This window comes from Nesoenas mayeri, assembly GCF_963082525.1.
Source record: "Nesoenas mayeri genome assembly, chromosome: 3".
Taxonomy (NCBI): Eukaryota; Metazoa; Chordata; class Aves; order Columbiformes; family Columbidae; genus Nesoenas; species Nesoenas mayeri.
This window is the reverse complement of record NC_137544.1, coordinates 63,328,598-63,355,816: the sequence shown is the minus strand read 5'-3', so window position 1 is coordinate 63,355,816 and position 27,219 is coordinate 63,328,598. Positions and strand designations below refer to the sequence as shown.

The following is a 27,219-nucleotide window of genomic DNA, read 5'->3' as shown; positions in this document are numbered from 1 at the left end:
TGCCTCTGGAAGAGGGACCCCGAGCAAGGAAAATCCCGGGCAACTGTAAATCTAAGCTTCCTATCCCTTGTGCATCAATTTGGGCCAATTGTAAAATCAGAGTTTGGGGGCTCCCCATTCTTCAGTGGATCTCTTAATTTTCATCTGGTGGGCTGTTTCTATCTCTGTGGGTAGTTGTTTGTCTTTTACTTGACTGGATGTCAATACTAGGTCCTGTCCATCAGTTGCTATTTTACACCTGCAGCTGGGGAGATAAATAAGTCCTTGACAATAGTCGAAACATTCTTCTGTGTCTCATCTTCTTTTAGACTTGCTGTTCTGTTTCTTTACTTTTATCTAGGGATACATCTTCTGCTGATAATCAGAAGCTCCCTTATCTTCTTCTTTGAACAGACTTTGGGGGCATTTTTGCTTAACAAGGCAAAAAGTTTGAAAGTTCACAACTTGCGGCCTGAGCAAACTGAGGTACTTATACTGAGTAAGTTCTATATAAGCAGTTTCTAAAAAAGTTCTATAAAAAGCAGTATACCAAATAATTCAATAATCTAAAGCAGTCAATTTCCTAACAACCTAGTGCTTAAACTAGCAGAAATTGCAAAAGTCACATCTCCTAGTAGATGACATTATCAAAAGACCACAGTTTACTTTATTGACTAACCCGTGCTTATAAAAAAAATAATCCTGGTTTTAGTGGATGATGCAATTATTAATGGATCCTGTTGCAGCTAAAACAGAGTAAATTCTCAAATCCTGAGTGAGCTCATTTTCTTCTCCACCATTAGTCACAGGAATATTTTGAGACAGCTTCAAATATAAAATATTTTTAAATTATTGTTATTTTGCTATTAATGAACTACAATGACACTGTACAACTACAACAAGCTGAATATACTTAAAAGTTTATCAGTACTTGGTTTAAGTAAAAGTCGTATTAGTTCAATGTGAGAATGTGTTTTTCAGATACACTGTTGAAGGTATTTAAGAAAATTTTTTACATAAGGCAAACCAGAAGGAATTTTAAGATAATTCTTGTAATGACAACAGCAGGAAGAAGAGCAGGTGCTGCATTGTCATGCCAAGATAGCAGTTATTTAAATGGCAAGTTCCAGAACAGGGAAAAGGTTACAAACAGTGTTACATGCACATTCTACAGCTAGGCTTGTATTTCCATCCGGACTTGGAAAGGTGTGTTTATATGTTCACATATTGAATTGTTTTCATTGTTCATGCCAATTGTGTCCACTTGTCTTGCTCCAAGCCTGTGTACTTGGAAAAAAAAAAAAGCAAACCCACAAATTTTGTAGCACTGCCAGATCACATATTGTTAATAGACAGTTTGTCATTTTGGTTTGTGCTTCTATAGGAGATGTAACTAATTACCGGATTACTTGTCTTTGAATTAAAATGTGATGTTAAAAAGAAAACATTATGCAAACACTGAGCCAGATGGGCACCCACTTTTTTGAGATGCCGGACTGTAGCTCTGAGCTGCCAAGAGAGAGGTGCTGCCTGACCTCAGCACCTTCTGAAACATGGAAAGATGCATTGGTGAGAGATGCTTATCCTATGTAACTAGGAGTTATAAACCAGTGTGATATGTGGCAGCTAAACAACAGAATTACTATAATGAAATGATGCTGTAAAAATAGAGAAACTTAGCATTTGCTCCCATATCAAAAACAAACAAAAAAGTGTACTCATTTTATGAAAAGAAAAAAAAGAAAAAAGAAATAATGTAAACCTGCTGAAAAAGTGTTGAGGAGCTAAAACTACACTCCTGTACTGTTCCCACCCCCTATCAGAAGCCATGTTTCATTTAATTTTACTTTGGTTTTATTTACCAACTGTTCCTGTTGGGACTCTCTATTTTCTTAACCAATGATTTGTTGCTAATTTTCAAGAGTTTTTCCCAGACAGTCTAAAATAGGATGGTAAGTTCCATATATTAATGACTGATTCATTTTTCTGCTAGCAGAATTTTAAAGTACTCTTCTTGAATACATCATTCCTATCCCTATAATTATGTTTTCTGTAGAGCACTGAAAAATGAACTGTTGAATCCATACCAAACAGCTCTACACACAGAGAAATAAGGGGGGGACTGCAAACACAACATTTGCTTTAACTTTTGAGGGTCCATTTACTAAGATATAAAAGAAAACAGCTGTGATAACATTGAACAAGACAGTTTGGCATGGGGTTGGTTTGGTTCTCCCTCCTGCCCCCGCCCTGGACCTCCTTCCTGGTTTGAAAAAAAGGCCAAGAAGCTACATTTTAATATATTTGGGCTGATTTTATGCCCATTGTTTCTAAGACAGTCTAGCTATAGGAGTTACACTTGCTTCAGTGTTATCCTTTCTATATCTAAACACCATTAGCTACAGCCTAGAGTAGAGTTTAATTACACTTTGTAAAGTCTGATATTTATTATTGCTGTTTCCAACTACTTTTCATCTTCATTTACTCTATAAACATTTACTATGCAAGAACATTCTGTATGGATTTTAATTGAAAGCTTTGTTGAGCTAAAAAAAAATTTAAAAAAAATCAAACAACCAACCCCAACATAGTGCGACATTGAAAGTTTATGCAAAGTGATCCAAGGTAACAAATCAGATGGCCAAAAAAATAAGAAAAGGATATGCCTCCACAATATTTCTGTCTTAGCCATCAGTTTGTAAAAGCAATTGAGGTTTTTAGTGGAAGAGTAATACAAGCCAACAAGGAAACACCAATGAAATACCTCAAAGGAACTAAGGGGTGTTCCTCTAAGAAGGTGACGTGACCAACAGCTCAGCTAAACTGCCTCTACACCAATGCACACAGCATAGGAAACAAACAGGAGGAGTTGGAAGCCACCACGCTGCTAGAAAGCTACGACTCGGTTGCCATTATTGAAACTTGGTGGGCCGAATCCCATGACTGGAGTGCAGTGATCAATGGCTACAGGCTGTTCAGAAAGCACGGGCGAGGAAGGAAGGGTGGAGGGGTGGCTGGCTACATCAAGAGGTGGATGGAGTGTGAAGAGCTGCCTCTGAAGAATGGCCATGAGCAGAGGGCTGGAGCATCTCTCCTATGAGGACAGGCTGAAAGGGGTTGTTCAGCCTGGAGAAGAGTCTGGGAAGACTTTATTGCAGACCTCTAGAACCTAAAGGGGCCTACAAGAAAGATGGGGAGAAACACTTTAGCAGGACCTTTTCTGATAGGACGAGCGGTAATGTTTTTAAATTAACAGAGGGGAGATGCAGGCTGGATACGAGGAAGAAATTTTTTACAATGAGGGTGGTGAAACACTGGCACAGGTTGCCCAGAGAGGTGGTAGATGCCCCATCCCTGGAGACATCCCAGGCCAGGCTGGACAGGGCTCTGAGCTACCTGATCTGGTTGAAGATGTCCCTGCTCATGGTAGGGGGAGTTGGACTAGATGACCTTTGAATGTCCCTTCCAACCCAAACCGTTCTATGTTTCTGTGATAAGAATGAGATTTGGTTTTAGTTAGTCTGCACTTGAAGTGCTTTGAAGCTGATGCACAGCATACATGGCATTTATCACTTACAAATCACTATCGTTTGTTGTTTACTGGGAGATTCTATTAAATATATACACAAAATTCAAAAAATGTTCCTTCATTTTGTTCAATGTATCAAGCAAAACATTAGGGGAAAAAATCATATGATTCTGGATCTTCCTACGTTTTGTTAAAAGCATTGAATGAACCATGGGCAACATCCATCCCCACAGACGCAATCATTTAATTAAATTTTGGCAACTGACACAAGTAAGCAGGGCTCAAGAGGAAAAACGGTGGATTTCAGTTTGCTTATTTTATTGAATGTGGCAGCTGTAGCACTTGGGGTGGAAGAGGTGCTGGAAAATTGTGTTGTTTAAGGTCTTCTGTAGTGCTTCAGAAGAAAACCATAACACAGCCTTGCAGACCAGCCACTGTTATCTTCTGTTGCGCGTTTGCGATCTGAAAGCAGCACCAAGTCATATAGTTGCTATTTATATACAATTAGCTTTTATATTTTACTCCATTTTACTTAAGAAGATTAAATCTCAATCCCTAGTAAAGGTGATGGAGGAGCTCACCCCAGAAACCATTTAAAGGCACATTAAGGATGAAAACATTTATTTGCACCACTCAAAGCCGGTTTCTCTTGCCTGGTTTCTCAGCTAAAAAGCACTTTTGCTTTGCGCTGGAACTGAGTTCTCAGTAGCCCAAAGTGCTCTGTAAAGCACCTGCGAAGCTTAAGTTTTATGAAAAATTGAGCAGTTGCCAACAGCCCAGCACCTACAAGTGCACCCAGGCCAGTCACTTGCACCGTTCCCGGGGACATACAGGACTCTCTCCTATATTTTGGACGCTAGTGTGGATGTCTGTCCTGGGGACCTGCTGCAGGCAGAGACTGTCCCAAGCCTCTGTAAACTGTCTGCAACTACAACCCCAGTGATACCTGGGCTCGCCAGTGTCACTAGGGAAAGAGGCATCTCCGCTCCAAGTCTGTGAAGCCGTGAGTTTCAGATTTCAGTGGCTAAACTTGGAGAATGGTGATGGTATCAATAAATCCTTGTTGCTGGCATGCAAGATGCTGCTTGGTTTCTTGTGACTGTTAACAATGTAATGACTCATGGTTATCTGGGGAGTGGAGAACACCAGATGAGACCACTGGGTACTGTCAACAGTTTGTCCTGTAGCTGGCAAAATCAAGCAGGTAGGAAGAGTTGATGGCACAGTGGACTGAACACTTTGCAGATTTCCCCACAGTTGAAGGTACTTAGTCACTGACCAGCAGCAAACAAGGACAGCAAAACTCCACATAGAAGGAGCCAGCAAAGACTTTGAATGTGAGTCTCTGCAACAGACTGTTCTGTGCATATTACTGTTTATCTTACATTCTGAGCATCCTTAGAAGCTCATCTCCCAGGCTTGCCAGCTACAGGGAATCCACCTTGGCCACATTCTCTGCCAGGATCTCATTTTCTGCAGTGGTATGCATCTCACGGGGGTGTGAGATGCTGATCATTTGAGCCATCCCCTTGTACGACAGCACCACGACAGCACCAAGCAGGAGCTGGAAGGCCCTCTTGCTGCTCTGACACAGCTCTGCATGGCCCAAGATGGGAGCAACCCTGATTGCATGGTCTGAAGAGCAGAAGAACCAAACATCATTGTTTGGGAAAGTTAACACTAGGGAGAAGGAAGAACCTCCACACTGTCACCCTGACATAGTGATTATTGAAACAGACGCTGGCATCTTCCTCACTTGTACAACAGAAGCACAACCTGAGAGGACAAGACCTGCTAGAGAGGTTTGCATTATCAAGAAACAAATCCTCCCAAGGTGGCTGTTAATGCGCAGGACACAGTCACTGCCTACTTGAATTGGAGCTGCTCCAAACCAGACAACATTTAACACCAAAATGAATCTTCTCAGCAGCCTATGCTGGGGACATGAGGAGCTTTGCGAAAATTTCCAGTGCAATTGATTGCTTTAATTAATACAAAGAAGTTCATATTGCAAACACTGCAACAGGAAATTGTATATACACAAAAGCAAATTAGGTCCTCTTATGTTAGAATGTTGAAATAAAGATTTATTTCTTACCCAGACTCTCCTGAAGCCTTTTTTCCAGGAGGTACATCTGAAGCTTTTCTGGTGTTCTGCAGTATTCCTGGAGAGGTCTCTGCAAATTAAAAAAAAAAAAAAAAGCCATAAAAAATTATAACCTACATGAGTTCAACATAAAATGCAGAAATGCAGGGATCGAAGATACTGATGCGGAGAGCAGTATGTGTTATCATTCACAGGTTACACTACAAATAACCATTAAAATAACTTTATAAAACATCTTCTAAACATAGACTGAGTACTATAGACTAAACTATAGACTGAGTACATGATTACTGGTACTAATGAGTGATAGCAAACATACTACATCTAGTATACTACATCTGTTCTAGGCATGTGGTGGTGTTAATTTTAAGGCTGAATCAACAGGGGGAAAGTCACGTGGAGTAAACAACATAAAAGCTTGATGCTTCATCTAAATGGACTTAAGATACAAATGGAATAAATCTTCACATCAAAGATTAAAGGTGATGGAGTCCTTTATGGGGCAGAAGGAACCTCACACACAGACTCCGTATTTTAGGTCCATATAGACACTTCTGTTTGAGGGCCTCTAATTGAAAAGGCTAAGAAGCCCCTCCTGACAGCCCACATGAAAACTTCTGTGTGCACACTCAGCACAATGGATCAGGATAATGACCTGGAAGGCCATTCGATATCAACAACATTCACTTGGAAGTTTTTGAGCCTTCTCATTTCTAACAAGTATTGTATGGAAGTGAATTTAGGATTTCATGTCAAGGTCTGGACTTGTAAAAAATATTTTAAAAATTTCAAACTTTATCAGAAAAGTGGATTCCAAAGCTTAGAAACTGCTTTGAAAATGCTGCCCCCACCTCAAATACATCAGAGCTTGTTATAAGAAAAACATAAATATCACTGAATTAACTTGTTACCTGGCTTAGGTTTGTCTGTATGGGCACCTTCTTGTAATCTCTTCTGAAGTGATAACACGGCAGGTGTTAAGGTTGGGGGTTTCCTCTGAGCCACTGGTTGCTTGCCCTAGTGAAAGAAAATGCACAATCTGCGCTTAACTCTAGCAAGGAGCTTATGAGCACAAAATCACTGTTGAAGCAGTGCTAGGAAGGAGCAGGGAAAAGGTGTACCCTTACCACTTGGAAGCAATTTGCCTGCTCAAAATAGATAAAAGAGTAATAAGATTTTCAAATATCTTAAAAAACAAACAAACAAACCCCAAAAAACAAACAACCCTCTCCTAAAGGAACTGTTTACATTTTTTTTTTTCTATAATAAAATAGGAGCTCACTTAAAGATACTACCAATCAACTCCACTTTTCTGATTTCCCAAAGAGGCTTAGCCCTTTGGCCTTGTGTCTAGTGACCAGGGAGTAAATCAGCTGCACATTTCCAGGGCACAGCAAACCTGCAAACAGCAGGGAGCCCTAACGATCAGGAAGAACTTTCTCTCTATTGCAAAAGCTACCAGGTTTCTGCTTCCCTACAGCTGTTACCCAGGAAGCTAATTGCAGAAGAGTCTGAAGACATAGTTGTCCAACTTTTTCATGTTATCATATTCTGTCGCTTTTTAGATCAAAGGGCTCCAGTTTCAGGGAACTCCTAGCTAATGTCCAGCACTTATCGCAAGAGTTTATCAACTTTCTTGGAATCTCAGGTTTTATATTGATATAGGTCTTTACTCACCATAAATTACAGATTGGCAAATCTGCCTCCAGGACAAGACAAGTGTGACTGTGTTTCCTTACCAAAGCCTGTCTGGTGGTCTTAGCGGCGAAGGCACGGCGGATAGCTTGTTCTTCACAAAACTTTATGTGCCTCTGTGCTGCAGCCTCATTAAATCTTCTTGAGCAGTGTGGGCACTGAATATAGTCTGGCCATAAGAAAGGAACAACTTGTGTCATAGTTTATACACTATAGGAGAAGAATTGCTCTGCTTTACTGGAGCGCTCAAGATGAAGTTCAAAAACTGGCTCCATCAGCAGGTGACCATGGTGAGTTCCCATCAGCTCCAAAATACAAACTAAGGAGAACTACAAAAATCTCCTCTAGAGAAGCACTTTGGATCGTGAAATACACGCGTACGGTATTAACCTAGCAAACAATAATTGCTTTCAGAAATAAATCACTGGGGATTAGTAAAAGCAGGTTTTACTATCTTCATCCTATTCCCACGCCCAGCCTCGCAATTAACAAGTCTGCAGAAAAAGCATTATTTAAAAATTCCTAGAGTAGACACACCCCACTATTTTAGACTGCTTTTGAAGTCCGGTCATTGAGACTGCTATTTGGTAAAACACCACTTAAGAAGTTGTGTCCTGCCAGCTGAGGTACATCCAAGAGGCTGGTTGCTGGGTGTGAAGCAGCATCATCAAAAACACAGAGCAGTCCTTCCTAGAGTTGTTTTTGACAGTGTTATAGTCCCGATTTCTGCTAAAAGCTATTCAGCAGCTTTTAGCACTGGCACAGTCCTACTCGTCTCAATGAAGAGTGTTCAGAGTCAACACAGTCACATTCAGCCCTCACACTGCCCTTGACATTCTCAGACCTTTCCTCCCCATCCTGTGCCTTTTACAAGAGCACCCCAAGTGTCCTTATCCTAATATCACAGACATAACATCTTGACAAATAATTTCTCTCAATAATGGCCCAGCAAAGATGGCCCAAGCAGCCCCCAAAAGCCAGCCCTGGACCAGCAAAGTGGGCAAAATGGTTCTGAATGCAGAGGATGGGAGGAGGAGGCAGAGCAGATGCCTGGCTTTGGAGGGGCCGGCAGGGTACCTGGCACTTCAGGGGAGAATGGGAAGCTTTGGGCTCTATTTGGAGGAGGAAGAGAGGGAAGAGTAATATCTCTCTCTCCTCCCCACAATCCATCTTCTTTCTTTCCCATCCTGTCATTTAGGATAGACATCCTCACTAGCCTCCTCAGGGATTTGTCTTCCCTAAAAAGCAGTTATCCGGTTCCTTTCTCCACAACTACAGCAGCTCTTGCACAACTTGGTTTCCTCCAAAAGGGAGAATGAAAAGGAGGGGTATGCTCTTAGAATCAGGCGAGAAATAACAGGGTCATTAAAGTATGCAGCAGTGGAAATTCAGAGAAGAGCTTGACCCCAATCAAGGAAGGAAGATGGGTCCTGCTGCTTACACGGCATCGCCGTAGTCCGGAAGGGGAGAAAGGCTGGAATCACGGCAGCTGTTTTTGCCTTCATCAGTCACAAATTTCTGCTCTGGAAGTGAGCCCAGAGAGCCTCCCCCCTTCCTCTCTTGCCCTCTACCTTCCTAACACAGGCAGGATTCCAAGACCTTTTCCAAGATTGCTTCCATGTTTCATAAATCACTTAATCATGAGAAATAGTTGCTCTATGTGCATCTTTTTGGATCTGTACCTTCTAACACAGTGAGCTCTGTTCAGCGACCACACCTGGTATTAGTAGTAAGCCAGACACATATTTTTCTGACTGACTTCCCCTATCTGCATAGTTGGGTGAGGGACAGTGGAAAAGCCACCACATGGGGATGGGAAAACCTATGTGCGCTAGAGTTGTTTTGAATGGTGAGGGGATGCACTTCACCTTCTGTTATACCACAGTACAGCCTGCCCTAGAAAACAGGCACCTCGACTCTCCCTGAAAAGCAGTAATATCAAATGCCAAACTTGCTGCCTTTAAATTTAAAAAGTATTTAGTTTTCTTCCCCATCACCTCTACATTGTACTCCTACTCAATTTAAGCCAAGAAATACAGCTGAAAAACAGAGAGTACAGAGGGAATTAATGTTCATGTTGTGTTGCGCTGGGGCGTGCAAAACTGAAGCCCAGCTGTGAATAATAAGAGTTCACTGCACTGCACTGATCAGTACAAGATCAGTAATAAGATAAATGAGACCACAAACCTGGATTGATGCTTGGTGGGGGAGGAGGTGGAAGGGGGCGGCCCTCCTTCAGAGCTTTTGTGACTTGCTTGGCTGATCTAATAGCATTAATAAAATCCTCATGGTGCTGCCTCCAGTTAGATTTTTTCTGTGGCTGATTCTGTAGTGGAAACAAAGGAGGACACAAACTATATTTCCTTCTTGCAAGGGATGGAGAAAAATCTTGGAGTGAAGGTTCTTCCTCTCCGAGGGAAAGGAAAAATGTTACAAACAAAAGAAACTTGCATTTTTGGAAGGTGTAGGAAAGCTGATTTAGCCCTTTGCTGTCTATTGACAGCAGCAGAAGATGGACGAAAGAATAATGCCTTCAAACAAACTCTCTGGTCATGTCAGACCAAAGGGTGCTTAAGAGGGAATAGAAAAGATACTGTGACCAACACCTTCCCTCACCAGATTCTTCTTCTTGCTTTAAATCTTTGTGCATTTCTGTTCCTTTCCACAACTGACTTTAAATGACATTTTATAACAGCAGCCTGCATGGATGCCAGATCAGCTGTGATTTGGCATCTCTGAGTAAAATTATACATGTATATATACACGTGTATTATCCTCCTCCTCAGGAGACCTTAAGTCTCTCCTCCCTCCAGCTCTGTAAATAAGTTGTTAAATTTAAATACGTTTTTAAACCCCTTGAGTTCAACAGCTATGAAACTCCGTAGCTTGATCCATGGAAGATTTGGTGCTACTAACAGCTCTCAGGTTCAACCTGGGACATTTATGTACCAAACCATCCTGGATCATGCTCTTGCAAATTTAGGTGAGAAGGGATCTGTCAGAGACTTACGTAGGAGTCTTGATAGGACAAGAGGAAACAGCCTCAAACTGTGTCAGGGATGCTTCAGAGTTGATATTAGGAAATATTTCTTCACCAAAGGAGTTGTCAAGCATTGGAACAGGCTGCCCATGGAAGTGGTTGCATCACCATCCCTGGAGGTGTTTAAAAGACCTGTGGAGGTGGCACTTAGGGACATGGTTTAGAGGTGGACTTGGCAGTGCTGGGTTGGTGTTTGGACTTGATGGTCTTAAAGGGCTTTTCCTACCTAAATGATTCTCTGATTCATAGCCTTTAAAATGAACATTTCCTAGAAGAGCAGAGACACTGATGTGCCCAGAGTAGTCATGATACCTACTGGTTTGGCTTCTGAACAGAGAAATATTCTCAAATACTAGCAGCACAGGGAGGGGCAGGAAAGAATTTGGCACCGAGTCAAGCACATGTGTGAAACTCATCCACAATATCCAGGTTTTGTCCCCAGAGGAAACGATAGCGTTACTGAATGAAAGACTTCATATCGAGATAACACACGTGCTTCAATTTCAACTATACCTTTTGTGGGAGCTGACTCCTCACAGTGGTGATTTCTGTTCCCTGCAGTCTCTGTTTCGAAGAGTTGAAGGGCTTGCGCTTCTTGTTGAAGACTTTCTTGCATATTGGATCGTGTCTCAGCTGGGATGCGAAGAAATGTGCTAAAGTCATGCTTTGTTAACGATAATTCCTTACACAGGCTTTAAAATTATTTCTGTTCAGGAGCAAGGCGCTGAAGCAGTATTTATTTCAGGTTCAGTTTAACTCCCAAAGGAGATTGGCAAAACTTTAAAAAGCTGTCCAAGAACAGCTGCAGTTCAACACAAATAAGACGTAGAAGCCATTTCCAGTTTGTTCTGCTCAGCAACGTGCTGGAGGCCAGCAGCAATAACGATTTGCAGAGAAGAACACACTGACTCTGTGAATAGGAACAGTCCCACTGGATTTTTCCCCTCCGTTTTTCTTTCTTTCTTGGTCAAGGTGGAGAACAGACTGATCCTGTTCCAGGGGCAAATATTTACATTATTAGCTCTTTGAGTTTAGATAAGTATTCCAGACTAGGGGCTCCCCTGACAAACAGCAGCACCGTTCATCCCATCAACACCACTGAAACAGTGACAGCCCCTGTCTGGAAGGGAGCAGCTGCTCACCAGCACACGTAACCTGACAATTCAGAAGGAAAAGTAGGGATAACACCTGCAGCTGAAAGTGTTAGTAACAGAACCAGTTTTACAAAATGTTCCTGAAAGGATGAATCAGTTTTGTAAACTGTCCCTGAAAGGATGTTCAAGCATATCGTGTTCGAGTATACTCTTATCTTAACAACCTAGCTTTATCTTAGCCTAAATACGCATAGAGTGAGGAGAAGTACATGCAGTATCTCCGGAGGTTGAGCAAGTCAGCAGTTATCTAGCTATAGAAGTAATACACCTGTGCAAGTACCCAAAGGTGAAAGGGACAGAAGTGATGAAGACTACTTACTTCATCCTGAAGACCCCCTGAAAGACCACCAGAGGACACTGCACATGATCAAAATAGTTCCAAGATGTTGCAATCGATGTTGCAATCAATGTTGAGTAATCGTTACGTATCTTAATGAATATATGAATATGTACGTGAATGGACTGTATAAATACTGTGTAACTTAAACTGACCAGCGAAGCCAGCTTTGGGTGCAAACCCCTGGTTTCCCAGCGCTGAAATAAAGCACCGCATATAACTACGCCCATGGTTATGTGTCCTGATTGCTAACAAAAGCACACAGAAGCTTTAGGTAGGTAGACAGCCAGTGCTGAATTTGTGGAAGAGTCGTGCCTCACAACAAAGGAGGCTTTAAGATTCAGAAGCATCTCAGATTTTAGCATCCACATCACTCTTCTACAACAGGATGATCAGTCTCCTTTGTGAGGAACACAGTGAAAGCAAGGGCCAGGCTATGCCCTCCCCCTTGTGCTGTAGACAACATCTATTTGAGCCCATCCACAGCTGGTAAAGAGTCTGTTCCTATCTTACTTTGCTTACTCCCCCTTTACTGTTCTCAGTTATTGTTCTTGATCTTCTCATTAATTTTTCTATGCCATCCACTCTCTTCCCATAGGAATTAAGCTGCTGCCTGAGGAAGGCATTTTGTTTACGGCTCAGCTGGGCCAAGAAGGATCTCTTTCTACCACAACACACATTTCTACATCCTTGTTTCCATTTGAACCTTTCTACTCCTGTGCTTCAGGTCCTTATCTTCTGTTTCTAGACATTTTTGACAGCAAACCGGAGAGGAGGATTCCTCTGCAGGACTGAGAGGGGAGCAGATCCCCTGTCTTGCCCACCAAAGGGCACATCAGTCCTGCATCGTCAGGGCACAGGAAGGCACTACAGGACTTGTCTCTTATGCTAGTCGTAGTGACAAGAACCTTCCCACCCCCCAAGAAAGATAGCTGTGTTTTCAAACAATTTTGGTACATCAAACCACCATGTTCTCCGTGTATCTGATCAGGGATACCAAATGTAGAACTAACATGAGGTAGTTCCAACTTCATCCCAGTGTATTTTTGTTTGTTTTCTGTTCTGTCATAGGGCTGATCTGATCCACCACAGAGCCACAGGATCAGTAATACAAACTGAGGAGGGAGGGGTGCAGGCAGAGCACCCCCACTTGCAGAAAACCCCACCAGTCGGGTTGTGCCAGGCAAGCTGTGCAACCACCCATTTAGTCTGTAATCCGGGGATCAGGGAGGTCAGGGGGAATCTTTTCATTCACTTCAGCAGCTTTGGAACAGAGCCTGGTGCTCACATTACGCTGTCAAAGGGCCTACTTATCAGATGGTTTATTAGTCTGTTTTTCCCAGGAAGCCTGAAATAACAAATTCTGCCTAGAAACCTGGGACACAAAGGAAGCTTCAGATCAGTAATTCATGTTTCACCAAGAGACAACATGTTACTTTAAATGCCATATATAGTAAACATCTGGTTTTGGACAAGCAGGTAAATTAAGACAGTGCAAGATTGCAGATTAAGCCACAATATTTCTGCGCATAGTCATTAATTCTCTAACCAGGTTTACTAATGAAAGCGGTTACTAGATCATTTGCTCTTTTCAACATCTTCAACCCATTTCTCCTCTAGTAGCCACCTCCTCCTTCTCCAGTGCTTACCACCTCTTCCAGCTAAATGCATTTGTATTCCCATTGAAAAAAAAATTTAAAAAAAGAAAAAAAGTGGGTTTTTTACCAGAACATCTTGGGCGAAACGTCTTCCACAGGTTGTACAGGGAATCAGATCTTGACTTCGGGCAGCTGTGTAAAATTCAAACCATGCAAGAGCCTCAGTTACACACTACAGGACAACTCGACCACAGCAAAGTCAGCGTTTGGATCAAGCCCTTGCTGAAACAGGATTTCGTTGTCAGAAAGGGATGTACATCTACAGCCATGTGCCAGGGCTCCCTTTTGCAGAACTACTTTATTTATCTTGTTCCTGTGAAGCATAAACTCTCCTTTACTATGACAGACAGCATTTTGTTTTTAATGACTGTTCAGATATATCCTTTCACAATGACATCATGGTTGGGCAAGATGATAGATGAGTATTGAAGTTAATTGCTGCCTAAATTCAGAGAGGGCAGGGGCTGGAAAGCAAGAGCAGGCAACCTGCACCTAGATTTATTCCCTTTTGTTTGTCAGTCATCAGGAACCAGCCATGCCCACTGATGGCTCAGGGTGAACCGCCATCCCAGAAAGCGGCACACCAAGTGTGACACAATCTTAATTCTTCAGACAGAATGTTTCCATGACACGCTGCACAGCATTCCAAGATGATCTTACTTTGTAGGTATCAAAGTTGTGGGGCTTTTTTTGTTTTAAAATCAGTACTTTTTTGAAAAAGTAGGTTTTTAAGTTACATGGAAGGTAGTTCTTAGCCTGACTCCAATGGCAGTCACATATTCTCATTTGAGAGCAGGGACATTATTAAACAAAAACAGCTTTTAAGAAAACTTGAATAAAAACAAAGAGCTCTTTTCATGAGAGTTGTAACCTACACAGTCAAAGATTTCTCATTTCAGCATTCCTTACCTGCTCCTCAGAAACAAAAGAAATCCTTGTCTTGCTGAGCAGAAGCAGATGTGTAACTGCTTTTCTTCCTTACCTTTTCCTTAGATTTTATCATACTCCAAGGCACAGAATTAAGGTTACTACAGTGTTTCATTGATTACAAGCGTAGAGGAACAAAGCATTTTTATAAGCTTTTTCTCTTATTCTATTGCCTCTGTTTCAATGTCTTTCCACTTTTGTTACCGAGCAACATCTTTGCGTGTGCCTGTGCTAAGTCTGGACTATACTCTTCTTTTCAAGCATCCTCCTTTTTCTCCACCATCTTTTTTATTCTGTTCTCATCCCGTCATAGTTTTGACTTATTTTTTTTTAAAGGCATTTACATACAAGCACAATATTACTGAATCAGCAATGAGAAATCGGGATAAAGGACAATTTGTCACAAAAGATTAGTTACTTAGTACAACAGCAGGTGAGTAAAGAATATGTGCACTGTTTTATTACTAAAGATTTTCCTTTTCAGTAAATCACAAATATCACATTTCACCCAAATCACTGAACAGCACCTGTTACTCACTTGCTTCATTTAACTCCATTCCTGGTACCCAACTCATCTTGATATAATAGTTTCTCAAATTTCTTCTGTGTTGTTGTCAGGAGCCATGAGGACGAGGTGGTCAGTCCTCATATTCAAAAACTCACTCTTCACGTTACCACGCATCAGCAATTACATAATCAACGATTATGACACATGCAGACCCAGCATAAGCCTGTGAAACTGACTGAAACTAGTCCAGCTAGCAGCTCAATGAAAACGCTGAAACATTTTCTAATCTTACAGACTAGTCTACTGATTTAGTTAGGACAGACTCTTGAACAATTTTAGAAAATGAAGGCTTAACCTAGATGTGAACATTGTATTGACACTTCAATTTTCTGAGCAGTGATCAAGAGACTTGTAAACTTAAATGCCTGGTTATGTCCTTCTCCCAAAACCATGTTACTTTATAAATTTAAATATATTATTAAAGCCCTTACCAATAAAAACAAGTACTTCGAATTGTTTCTGTACATTAAAAGGCCTCATCAGTCCTTCTGTTAGCTTATCTCCATTTAGTATTCACAAAACTATTAGAGGAATATTTAAGATGCCTTGAACATAGTAGCAGTCAAGCCACTCTACTGATGTGTTGGTTATTGTGTCCCTTACCAGTAAAGTGGTTAACTTTTAAACCAAATGCAGTAGATTCCTCAGTCTATAGTCCTAACGACCTAAAGCTGAGCGTTTCTTAGTAATACAGGAGGACTGACTACAAATCCCATTCATTCCATTCTCATGTGTGGACTGGTCACTATCAGAATAATTCACATGCACAGTACAGAAATTTAAGATCACACCAAGCCTAAAGATGCTGGCCCTCTGCTCATCTTCAGAAAGTCTTTGCAGCAACTGTGGTGGGTCGTAAGCTTTTGTTTCAATGAAACCAAACTGAATGCAGAACCAGAATAATAATATTTCAGGAAAAATAAAGAAAATGGCTATCTGCAACATACATTATTTTTCTAATTATCAGACCAAGTACTTTCAGCAAAGCTTATTTCAATGGCAACAGTAAGGGTCATGGATTACTACACCTGCAAAACTTGTTGCAACAGATTTGCTAGAAAATCTAGAACTCAGGTTAGGTAACAGGGACATCTGGCTACACAACAGCTTTTCAGACATGTCTTTTTACAAAAGGTTGTTTTACATCTTTCATAATAGTATCCAAACAATAAATAATCAACTCAGAAAATAACTAAGGAGCAAGTGAAAACTCCTTGACTTACAAAACCATGCTGTATCAAGGCACTGTATTTAACCATCCGTGTAAGGGAGAGGAGACATAAATGCTTTGTAAACTGAAATAATTTAATAGAATAATCTAATCAGATCAAATCTGTAGGATTCTGCTGACTTGTTGAATACATTCAACAAATATATATAAAACTTTGTCCACTGACAGCTTGTAAGAAAAATATTTTTTTTTAAATTGTAATACATTCCTACTCTAATGAAACTTTGCAACAGTTGCTACATCACTCATGACAGAATAGACATCACTAATAACATTCTTTTATGTATAACCTCATTTCAGAAAGGATGACAAGTTACTGGTTCTTTTAACAGTAACATCTGAATAAGCCCCACGGAGCAGGACTGGTAAAGCTGTGAGTTAGCAGTTCCCCTCTCAGTACAAATGAAAACTTAAGGAGGTTTCCACAGTAAGTTCTTCAACTTCGTCAAGACAGTTTCAGTCCTTGAACGTTCTGTTTCAGATTGAGCAGCTCTTTTTCTTGCCTTGTTTTCTCCACTTTGAAGGCTAGCTTGTTGGCTTTCTTCTCCATCCTGCGTTCCTGTGCATACAAATAATTACAAATTCACAAAACAGGCATAAAGCACAAAAAGAAGCCATTCTAATTAACAGTTATAGATCATAAAAACAGCAGCAACCTAGACAACGCTATTATTTATGGCACTAATTATTAGTAGTCAAATTAATATGAATACCTCTGGGATTATTATCTCAAATTAGCTGAAGCTTCTAAGATCCTGGCAATTTCTGTTGCTAAATAGAAAAACTAGTGTATCATCATGGCCAATTAGACTTTCCACATTTCTTTCAGAGACATTTCACTTTGTGCGATCTGAAACATCACAACTGGGTGGTTTTTTTCTTCCCTAGATAATCAGGAAATATGAGGGCTCCTTTTGAAGTTATTTATGTAACAGTGGCCACAATAACAGACAAAAATTTCCATGCTGGAAATTGAGATGGCAAAACTCTGAAGTTAACTTTCTTTCCAGTAGATTTTTTTTAAAGAAGCAATAATTAGTCCTTCAAGAACAGCAAGCTTTTCCTATTAATTTCCACATATAAGAACAAATGAGCTTTAAAGAAAGTTCATTAAGACAGAACTCAGAAAATATAACACATTTTTGCAGAGTTTTATCTAAAACAAGCTGTACCTTTCGCTCCTCTTTTATTGCCTGTTTTCTAGCTTTGCGATCCTCTTTGCTCTCGTCTTTGGAACGGGGCTGTGTTGACGCTTTTGGCAGGTCACTGCTGTTAATCATTTGCATGCGTTCAATCTGCTTAGCAGTAAGACCCTTCTGAGGCAAGATGTGTAGGGGAATTCCGGTCTTCTGGGAAATTTTTATTGGTTTGGGCTAAAATAGAGAGCACATATGTAATAAGGGTCCCCAGCTTTCTCTTCAAGACATGCACATTGCACTGCCCTATCAGTATAAAAACATGCGATTCAGATTTAGCAGTAAGAAACATGTAAGTTTCCTCATACTGTTTTCTTCCCTCAGAAAAATGCACATTAATTCCAAAGTAAGAAATCAAACACACCTGTGAACAGAATGTGGCCTTCCAGAACAAGTTTCTCCCTTTTATTTAAATATTACTGAAAAAAGAACTTAACCAGTCACTTAATATTCCTTTATAAGCTTTCAAAAAAAAGGTTTCCTTTTAAAATCTCACACATCCAGAACATCAAGCTGTGCTCTAATGATGGGGAACAAGGTATAGATAACAAGAAAGCAAGTTCCTTGTTCTCCATCTTTCTGCCTCGCCATGACAGAAATTTTGAATTTAGTCCATTTTCCTTCTAATAGAAGAAAATACATCTAAACCCTCCTTCAGTGAAGAAGTAATACCAGAGGCTAGCACCCTCCCTAAACCTCTTTTCTGCTCTCTCTTTGTTTTAAAGACAGATATTGAGAAAACCCTTTTGTCTCAAACCTTCCCAAGCCAGGTTGTTACTTAGAATAAGTTTAACGATTTTACCTTTGATGGCTCCTTAATAAGTGTTGGGTGATTATATAAGTTTGAATATGTACCTAAGTCACAAAGAAAAAAGTAGTGAAGAAAAGCTTGCAAATAGAAATTAGGCAAATTTATTATGAATTCTACTACTATTTAGTTTCTGAAGATATAAAATGGGAAGAATTATGTTATCCCCACAAATGCAGTAGTTCTATGTAGCAAGAATTCCTGCTGCTGTGATCCAGAAACATAAACCATTTTACCTAAAACGAAGTCCTGAGATCACCTATCATTTACTTTGAAATCCTAGGAACAAACAAGTGAATTCAAAAATACTTACTCAAAATGGACTCACAATCCCACTTTTCTTTTGGTTCCTCAATAACTACAGTTACGATTTCTTCCTTTTCTTCTTCACTTTCTTCATCCACAGGAGAGTCTACATCTTCACAGGGTTCAAGAGCATCCAATTTCACACAACTTTGAAGAAGTCCAGGGAAGAAAAAAATAAGGTTTATCTTTTCTTGAAAATGTGTAATTATGTAAATCCAGCGTTGCCGCAGTAAAACCCCAAACCAAACCCAGCTTTTCCTAATGAAACTTGCAGCAAAAATAAGTTTCCTTAAGTAAGCATTCCCCAAATAAACCAAAACATTAGGACAAGAGACACAGTTTAAAAAAAGAAGTTATTTGTGTATTTCAAAAATAGAGGTCACACAATATTTGTGATTGAATGTCAGGAAGAGAAGAGAGTATACTTTTTAGTCCATAAGCAAGACAGCTCTAGAGGTGATTATATACTCTGCTACTGACCAGTAGCATCTTTCACTATGAGGGACACATTACCATATCTTTCCATCAGGAAACACAAGACTAATGTGGGAATATTTAGTCATTTAAGTTTGGGATAATAACACCTGCTTTAAAACAAAGTCTTACATTGACACAGGGTTACTTTATAAGCACCGATTTTTGCAGTGCTCCAAAGAGCAGTACTCATGCAACCGTCACCTGCAGGTTTATTATCATGTAACTAGGTATAGAGTGGAATAAACTGCATACCAGCAGGACAGAATATACTTAGCCACAGAGTCTGTTAAAAAAAAAAAAGTAAACATATAAGGGGAAAGGTAAGTTACACTAAAAAGTGAAAGGAAGAATGCCTCTAGATATTACTTATACTAAGTTCAATACAATTATACAAAAGGAGCATAATCTCAAAAACCAACAAAATGCCACCACTTAAGTTTATAATCTCATAAGCTAAGACTGACATTCACTGGCATTAAAAAACAGTTAATAGTCATACGTAGCTGCTTTTATTGTGGACTGTAATCTTTGAGTACATGAACTGGAAATAACATACTCAAACTTTCAATATAAACACAAAATTATATAACTACTTATGTGAAGCAGTACTTCTGGGAATACATACTCTTTTGCTTTCTCTTTGAAGTAATCGTTCAGAACCTCCTGCAGCCGAGCATTGTCTGTGTTAATATAACCTTCTAATTCCACATTGTCCAAGGCTCCAATTTCATCTTCATCAAATTGTTCAAAAAACTAAAATAAAGGAGTGGATATCTGTAGCCAGATCACATTTATCATGCACCTTCTTGATTCTTGTAGATTAAAGATCTACACATTTCTATTTGCCCTCCTCCTCTTTCCGCTCATTTGCTGAAAAACTGTCAAACACATCTGCAGTAGGATTTCCTCTTTACTATCAGTATTCTTTCAGCATAGGAGTGACAAAATTATCTTTTAATAATATGTAAATCAGCTTCTGGAAAAAGTTTCTTATTCTGATGCATTATTTCAATCTGTACACTAAAAAGCCTGCCACTGCTCAGGACAAACATTACACCATATTTCCACTGGTCTGACACCATTTCACGAATGTACACTTGGTGCAGTGGGGAGAAAGGGTGAAAGAAGTGAGTCTTTACCAGGCACTTGTACATGATTTGCTGCTTTGAACTGAGCCTCTCAGACAAAAGTATAACACCAACTATGAATGTTCATTACAGTGATGAAAATAATTTTAACTATATCAGTGTTAAGCCTTTTAATAGCAAATAACTCTGCAACACCAAAAAAGCCACTCAGTGCACACAATATTAAATGCAGAATACGTGCCAAGATCAGCTGTTTGATGCCCTGACTACTGCAGGCAGTAAGAGTTTGCACAGGCATACAGGACACCACTTCATAAAAGGCATCAAAAGACAAAGAAGCATTAAACACCCTTATGTTTAACAGCTACATTCTTGAGCTGCCTCACCTTCTCAAATCTGTCATCCAACAAGGTTAACTGCTCATTCCTTCTCATTACTGAAGATGTCATAGAATATTCTGTGAAACGACTCCTGGTTTCTTCTTGCATAAAAAGAAATTCTTTTGTCTGTCCATTAAACCCATCATCTGATAAAGGACCATCTGAATCATAGTTGTTACCATTACTGCAACTATCCTTTTCATCACTGTCATCCTCCACATCTTCCCATTCATCTTCATCCTCAGCATCTGATCCCCTGAACATAAGTATAAAATCGTTTTAGAATAATACACGGACCTTTTCACAGCTCTGACCAATGCTGGATTATCTGAAACAATTTGGCAATTATGTATTTAAAACTCGAGAAGTAAGGATAAAAAGTGACTATTTTCAAGCCAGTAAAAGAAAAACAAGTTTAGTAGTAATGGTGTTGCCAAAGTCAGCATAGTGCTACTTTTGTCTGAAAGCTGAAAACATTTCTGGTAACTGCTGGATCACACACCTGTGCACTGGGAGTGAGGTTATGTTTACATTCAACCATACACGTCTAAGTGGAAAAAGAAAAACACTAGCTGCAGTCTGAGCATTAGAACTAGCAAAATTTCTCATTGTTTGTAGAATGATGAGAATGATACCAAAACCTAAAGAAATAATACATGGTGGGGTATTACATGAAGTGTTCGTAAAGGTTCTGGAAACAGCCATTGGCCTTCATTAATATTATTACTGATGTATTCTACATGTGATAGATGGCAATGTTTTAAATAGTTCCATACACTGCATGTGTAAACAAATACATATAATCCATGAGTTCAAAGAAACATATGAAACCCATCTCTTGGACAACACATGAAAAGTTGAGTTTGTAAGATACCACCCATATAACACAAGGTAACACTTTTTTTCCTTTACCGCAGCTAAGTATTCAATTTGAAATCTGAAACTATTCTTGCTTTCTACAACATCACCTGAAATAACAAATAGCATCATTCCTATTTACATATGTCAAACAGTTCTAAAGCTCTATGTACCCTTTCTGTGGTTCATTTGCTTGCAGAACAAAATCATCTTCCAGGATATTTTCTGGATTGTCAAAGTCAAAATCATCATCGAGAGCTGCAACAATATCAGGATCAAAATCTAGCCGTGGTCCTAGAAGATTAAACAAACAAAACAAAACATAAATGCATACATTCTCCTGACATTATGAAGCTACTTTCCTGGATAAAAAACAATTTGACTAGACTGTTAATTTGCACTTAAGGAAAGATTAAACCTAAGAATAACAAAATTCCTCAGTAATATTTCTACATTTGATACAAGCCAGGGCAAGTCACCAGCCTCTTGTCAATTCTCCTCATCCAGAAAAGAATGTTCCCCAGAGGTCTGAAGCTTTCATAAATATGTTTTAATATAATCTACTTAGAATATTGTTGAAGAAAAAATATCCAAGTTAAAGTAGTATATGACCAACTGCCAACCTGAGCTCCCAGCCCCTAAAATTCTCTACATTACAAAAAGTCAGAAAATGTCTCTCTGCAGCAATTAACAGAAGTTTTTTTAGCATCCTTCTGTAAGAACAGAGAGAACTACCACAATTAGTTCCTGTTATAAAAGATAGCTGTAAAGTGAACGTGTTCAGTGCAAGCACAGATAATGAAAGTGTCCTTACAGCCTGTAACACTGAAATAATACTAATGAAGTAAATATCACTCAGCAATGGAAAAGAAGGTAAATTTTGAGAGTGAAAATCCAGTTCCAGACTTCCATTCAAACAGATGAAGTAATAAATCAATAGTGTTATCTATGGTTTTCCCCCATTATTAGTTTATATTTACTACACAAAAGTAAGAGCTCATGGATTCCGCCTGCCCAAGCAAAGCTAAAAAACTATTATTAGTGCATCACAGAAAAAGTTCTCAAATTGAAACACAGGTCTCTTATACATCATTATTTAGGTCTCTTATTGAGCCTGTTCTAAACCAAAACTAATACGACACTGTAATCGAAGCCATAATTACATCTAGTACCTACATGGCAACTCACATTGCAGAAAGGTAAAAGAGTTAAGGATACCTGAAACAGGAGCAGCTTTATTCAACAAGCCCACAACCTCTTCAAACTCTGTGGCAAATACTGAAGAAGGCAACTTAATAGATGGAGCCTTTATAAAAAGAAACAAAAAGCCAACATCACAATATATTCTCAGTTTCTCATTTGAGCTCACGTTAACAAAAATGTGCAGATAAGCATGTGACCAAAAAACACTCTGTGAGAGCTACTTAAAGTAGCACTTGTCTTAATATTTATTGGTGGCATATTTTCAAAGTTACACAATGAAAGCTGGGTCAAGTGTTGGCAGCATTAACCCTCATATCAACATTCTCCAGGTATAGGGACAGTATTCTGGCATGTCTGTAGCTTTTTAGAGAATGGTTGTGCAGCAGACACAATGAAATTTAGAATTTATTTTTTGTTCTGGAGAACACTAGCACACATTTAAAATTAGTCCTTTATTGAAAGGCTTATTAAAAGCTTACTAACACCCACATCCAAAATAACCTTAAATCTTATGTAGTATCACTGAACTGTACCTGAAAGGTATTTCTGACTAAGAATATTGGGTTTCAACTAAAATTACAGTACTTGCTTGAACCAAACTCCCACAATTAAAAGTGACTGACTGGCAATTTCATAATTCCTTGCTTGAAATTACTTGTGGAATTTCATTATGCTACATCATGTTGGAATGGAAATTCAATAAGTTACGCCACCAACTGAAAAGTTTAGTTTTATTCCCTTTGGGTTGTTTCACTTCACTTTAAAAACATGGTGTACTAGTAATACGATCTGGTATATATATAACTTTCAGAGCATTCAAAAGTTCTAAAAATCTTAAAAACAAATGCCAATGCCAGAGAAACCACAAGGCTTGTTCAAACAAACACCTTTGTAAGCTACCTCTTTCAAGAAAAGCTTGTCATGGGTCCACAAAGTGCTTTTAACACTGCTAGCAAAGTACTGTTCATCAATAAACTTTGGCTTGTCAACTTTTGATTTTACTTGTAGGGAAGTCTGATAGTGGGTCACAAGGATCATATATATATGGATCAGACATGATAAAACTTGCTGAATATGCTTAATGTGTCCATAGGATGCTAAACTCCATAAAACAGCATAAGATTATTATGAGCAAAAATACTACTTACTGGAACTCGCTGAATTTCATCTTCTATGTGCCCCTCACTTGTGACAACAATTCTGCTTTGCTGTCCACGCAGAGAGGGGACAAGCTCAGAGGGACCAGAGGCTTCTTTCAGATGCTGCAAATAGTCATAGTCATCATCAAAGAAGACTCCATACTTCCGCTGCTCTTCCCTCCTTTGCTCCTCATGGCCCTTAGAATTGTAAAAAGAAATATATTTAGTTACTTAGCACATTTAAAACTTATTACCAAAAAGAAAAGTAACTCATCTATTGAGAATGACTGAATTCTTAAGTCCTTGTAGTCTCCTCTCTACTCATTACCCTAACCATAGCCAATCAGCATGTTGTAACCACCTGGTTCAGTGTGTGGTTGCTGTCTGAGCAGAACCTTAAACAATGTTTTCCATAAGCAGAAAAACTAACAAAGCCTGTTTTTTCAGTGTGGGTCAGGCAATCTTTTTTTTTTTTTTTTTTTAATATGTTTATATCCCTAATACTAGTCAGCCACCCCTCAACCCATCAGATACTAACTCACAACTATCAAATTCCCTATAACATCCCCTTCTTTGTAATAAGGTGGACTAAAAACTACCTTCTCTCAGGCTATGTTTTTGAATTGTATGATTGCACATCCACTTTTTTTCCTCGCCTGCAGCATTTTTTTATCTAATTTTTTATCTCAATATTAGAAGTGAGTATTTACTTTCTGTGTGGGAAGCAGAACTCTCTGGGGTGCAGTATCATCAGCAGCAAGTGGATCCTTCTGACTTCTGTGCACTAAGTGAAACGTTACCGCTTTCTTCTTGTCTATGAAGGGTTTCTTTTTCCTGTGAGGCTGCAAAAGGACATTTGGTTAATCATAATTTAAAAATGAAATATTAAATGCACTTTAAAAAGAATCTTCCACCTGGAACATGCTACTGTATTCCTTTTAAGGCAATGTTTTATATACTTAGAGACAAAGCAAAAAGAGACTAGTGGCAGCTTGACTCTTCTCAACCCCCACACAACAGCCATTTCATATGTTCTAATAGCATACGTAGCTGTATTCTGTTGCAAAATGGCAATGCATTGCTACAGTAAATATTTGATTATAACACATACATACCAACATACAATCCTAAAAAAGAATTTCAAAGTAACTACTTTCTAAACCCTTAGTCGAATCTGATACAAACTTCATCCAAGAAACACAGGGAACTGATGTAAGGAAATACACCTAGACACACCCAGCTTCTTGAAACTTGTTTAGATAGATAATCCTACACTGGTAATTCGTTTCAACCATGAAAACTATCAACTGCACCATTGCACAGACAGAGCTCTAACATCGAAAATATATCTGCATTCTGGATCAGCAAAAACCTGAAGTATTCTTAACTGGGTGAAAATCGTTCTTACAAGTTAGCACATCTGACTTGGGGAAAGCCTTTTACCAAAATTTCTGGCTTTACTTACACCAAAATGTGTAAATAGTAGGCATATTCAACCTAGAAACTACTCTACGGATCTAACCTATCTTCTTCACCTGGTAACTGTAGGCATACAGCACTGCATACTGCGTTAGAATCATAGAATGTCCTGAGTTGGAAGAGACCCACAAGAATCATGGAGTCCAACTCCTGTCCCTGCATATGACAACCCCACAGATCAGACCATGTGTCTGAGGGCGTTGCCCAGTGTCTTCTTGAGGAGGGCTTGGGGCTGTGACACCTCCTTGGGGAGCCAGTTCCAGTGCTCCACCACCCTCTGGGGGAAGAACCTTTTCCTAATATCCAACCTAAACTTTTCCTTTATAACCTTTGTTATATCAAAGTTCAGAGCATATCAACTGCCACCATACGTCTTGAGTTTTGGGTTTCTACTCCAAACTGCACTTTAAAATCTTATGCTTGGAGCAACCGTGGAAGGAAACACTAAATTCTAGAAGCAGGCAACATGCCACCGCTATGAACAGACTGGCTGCCGACTGACGCTACAAGCGACGTGCCTGTAGCACCGCGACGCCGAGCACCAACCCGCCCGCCCGTCCCCGCGGCTGCCGCCACACGCCTCCGCCGCTCCCGCCCGGGCGGCCCAGGCCGCCCCTCAGCCCCGCTGCCCCCACCCCGCACCGCCTGCTTCCTCTCTGGCCCGCCGCCCCCTCCCGCTGCCCGCCGCAGGTCCACAGATCGGGCCCGGACAGGTGAGGGGCCGTTCTTGCCCTCCAAACCCCCCTACGGAAACGGCCCGATTACCACCCAGACACTGGGGGAAAAGGGACGGGCACGACAGTGACCGAGTCGCTGTCGGCCGCCCTATCCCCTGCCCTCCTTCTCCTCCTCCTCTTCGCAGTCCTCACCATGGCGCGATGGCAGGTGGGACGGGAAAACCCGCTACTGGCGTCCCCGCTCCTGCGAACTCTCACGTGGACCGGCCCTCAGCACCGCGGAGCTGCGGCCTTCCTCTTGGGATAAACCAGTGACCAGCGGGGGGAACGCGACAGGCTGCCAGTCTGGACAGGGCTTTTTTTTCCCTCAGTAACAAAACCAACGAGAGTTTTCTCAGACTTAAATAGTATTTTACTAAGGGAGAGGCTCCGTGTACGCAAGCAGGGTCCTTCCTCCAACCCTCCGAAGACATATTTTCCCACTTTCTCCCCCCTCACCCCCCCCCAATTAGTGGAGAATGGTTCCGCTCACCGACGGGCCGCAATGGAAGAACGCTGTGGAAGGGGCAAAGGGCAATACGCGTGCGCAGTGGCTCGGCTGTCTCTCGCAGGACGTGAGGCGGCGGGGCGGGGCTCGCTGTCAGGGAGTGCAGCTTGGGGCTCGGAGCCCCGCCCCCTGACCTCGCTACCAGGGGCGGCCGTTAGGGACCGAGCGAGCGAGCGCGCGAGCGCTTTCAGACGGCGTGAGGCAGCGCTGGCGCCGCGGGTGCTGCGTTGGGACTGGGGAGGCGGGACAGCGCCCAGCCCGGGGGAGCGGAGCGGTGCGGTGCGGTGCGGTGCGGTGCGGTGCGGTGCGGTGGAGGGGGTGCTGCGCTGGAGAGAGGAGAGAAGAGCATCTCTGAGAGTTTGCGGCCACCTGTTGGTGTCTCCCTCAGCCCTCAACCTGTTACCGCCTCTGACCGCCGCCGTCGCGGTTCTTCCTGCTCACCGCCTTGTGCTCCGGCTGCGCAGCGCGACACTCCGAGGCCGTCAGTGCTGCCAGCAGCACGGAGCCTTCCCCATGCTGCCCCGGGCTCCGCACGGAGTCCCCAGGGCGTCCTAGGGCGGCCGGGCTCACTGCTGCATGTCTGGCCCGTCCAAACGAAGGAGATGAGGGAAGGTTACGTGATGGGGTGTATTAGAAGGGGTGTCGTTAGCAGGTCGAGAGAGGTTCTCTTGCCCCTCTATTCTGCCCTGGTGAGACCGCATCTGGAATATTGTATCCAGTTCTGGTTCCCTCAGTTCACGGACAGGGAACTGCTGGGGAGAGTCCAGCATGGGGCGACAAAGATGATTAAGGGAGTGGAGCATCTCCCGTATGAGGCAAGGCTGAGGGAGCTGGGT

General features: G+C 41.0%; 2 protein-coding genes across 3 annotated transcripts; both read right to left on the bottom strand.

The window, feature by feature from the left end:
• Nucleotides 1–4,934: 4,934 nt before the first annotated feature.
• ZC2HC1B (zinc finger C2HC-type containing 1B) lies at nt 4,935–14,983 on the bottom strand (the record flags this gene model as incomplete). The annotated part of the gene is made up of 7 exons (XM_080341430.1): nt 4,935–5,143; nt 6,527–6,632; nt 7,355–7,479; nt 9,498–9,636; nt 10,864–10,983; nt 13,567–13,631; nt 14,965–14,983. The coding sequence occupies 7 exons, from the start codon at nt 14,981–14,983 to the stop codon at nt 4,935–4,937; spliced, it is 783 nt and encodes a 260-aa protein (XP_080197556.1).
• Nucleotides 14,984–26,106, bottom strand: LTV1 (LTV1 ribosome biogenesis factor). 2 transcript variants are annotated; one of them, XM_080342079.1, is made up of 12 exons: nt 26,029–26,106; nt 24,391–24,522; nt 23,690–23,878; nt 22,557–22,644; nt 21,512–21,632; nt 20,983–21,027; nt 20,487–20,736; nt 19,638–19,765; nt 18,543–18,682; nt 18,224–18,276; nt 17,398–17,598; nt 14,984–16,784 (listed from the first exon to the last, which is right to left on the bottom strand). In XM_080342079.1, the coding sequence occupies exons 1-12, from the start codon at nt 26,029–26,031 to the stop codon at nt 16,671–16,673; spliced, it is 1,464 nt and encodes a 487-aa protein (XP_080198205.1). In that variant the 5' UTR covers nt 26,032–26,106; the 3' UTR covers nt 14,984–16,670. The 2 variants fall into 2 exon arrangements, with proteins under 2 accessions (XP_080198205.1, XP_080198206.1); XM_080342080.1 differs by lacking the exon at nt 20,983–21,027.
• Between the last annotated feature and the right edge of the window lie 1,113 nt (nt 26,107–27,219).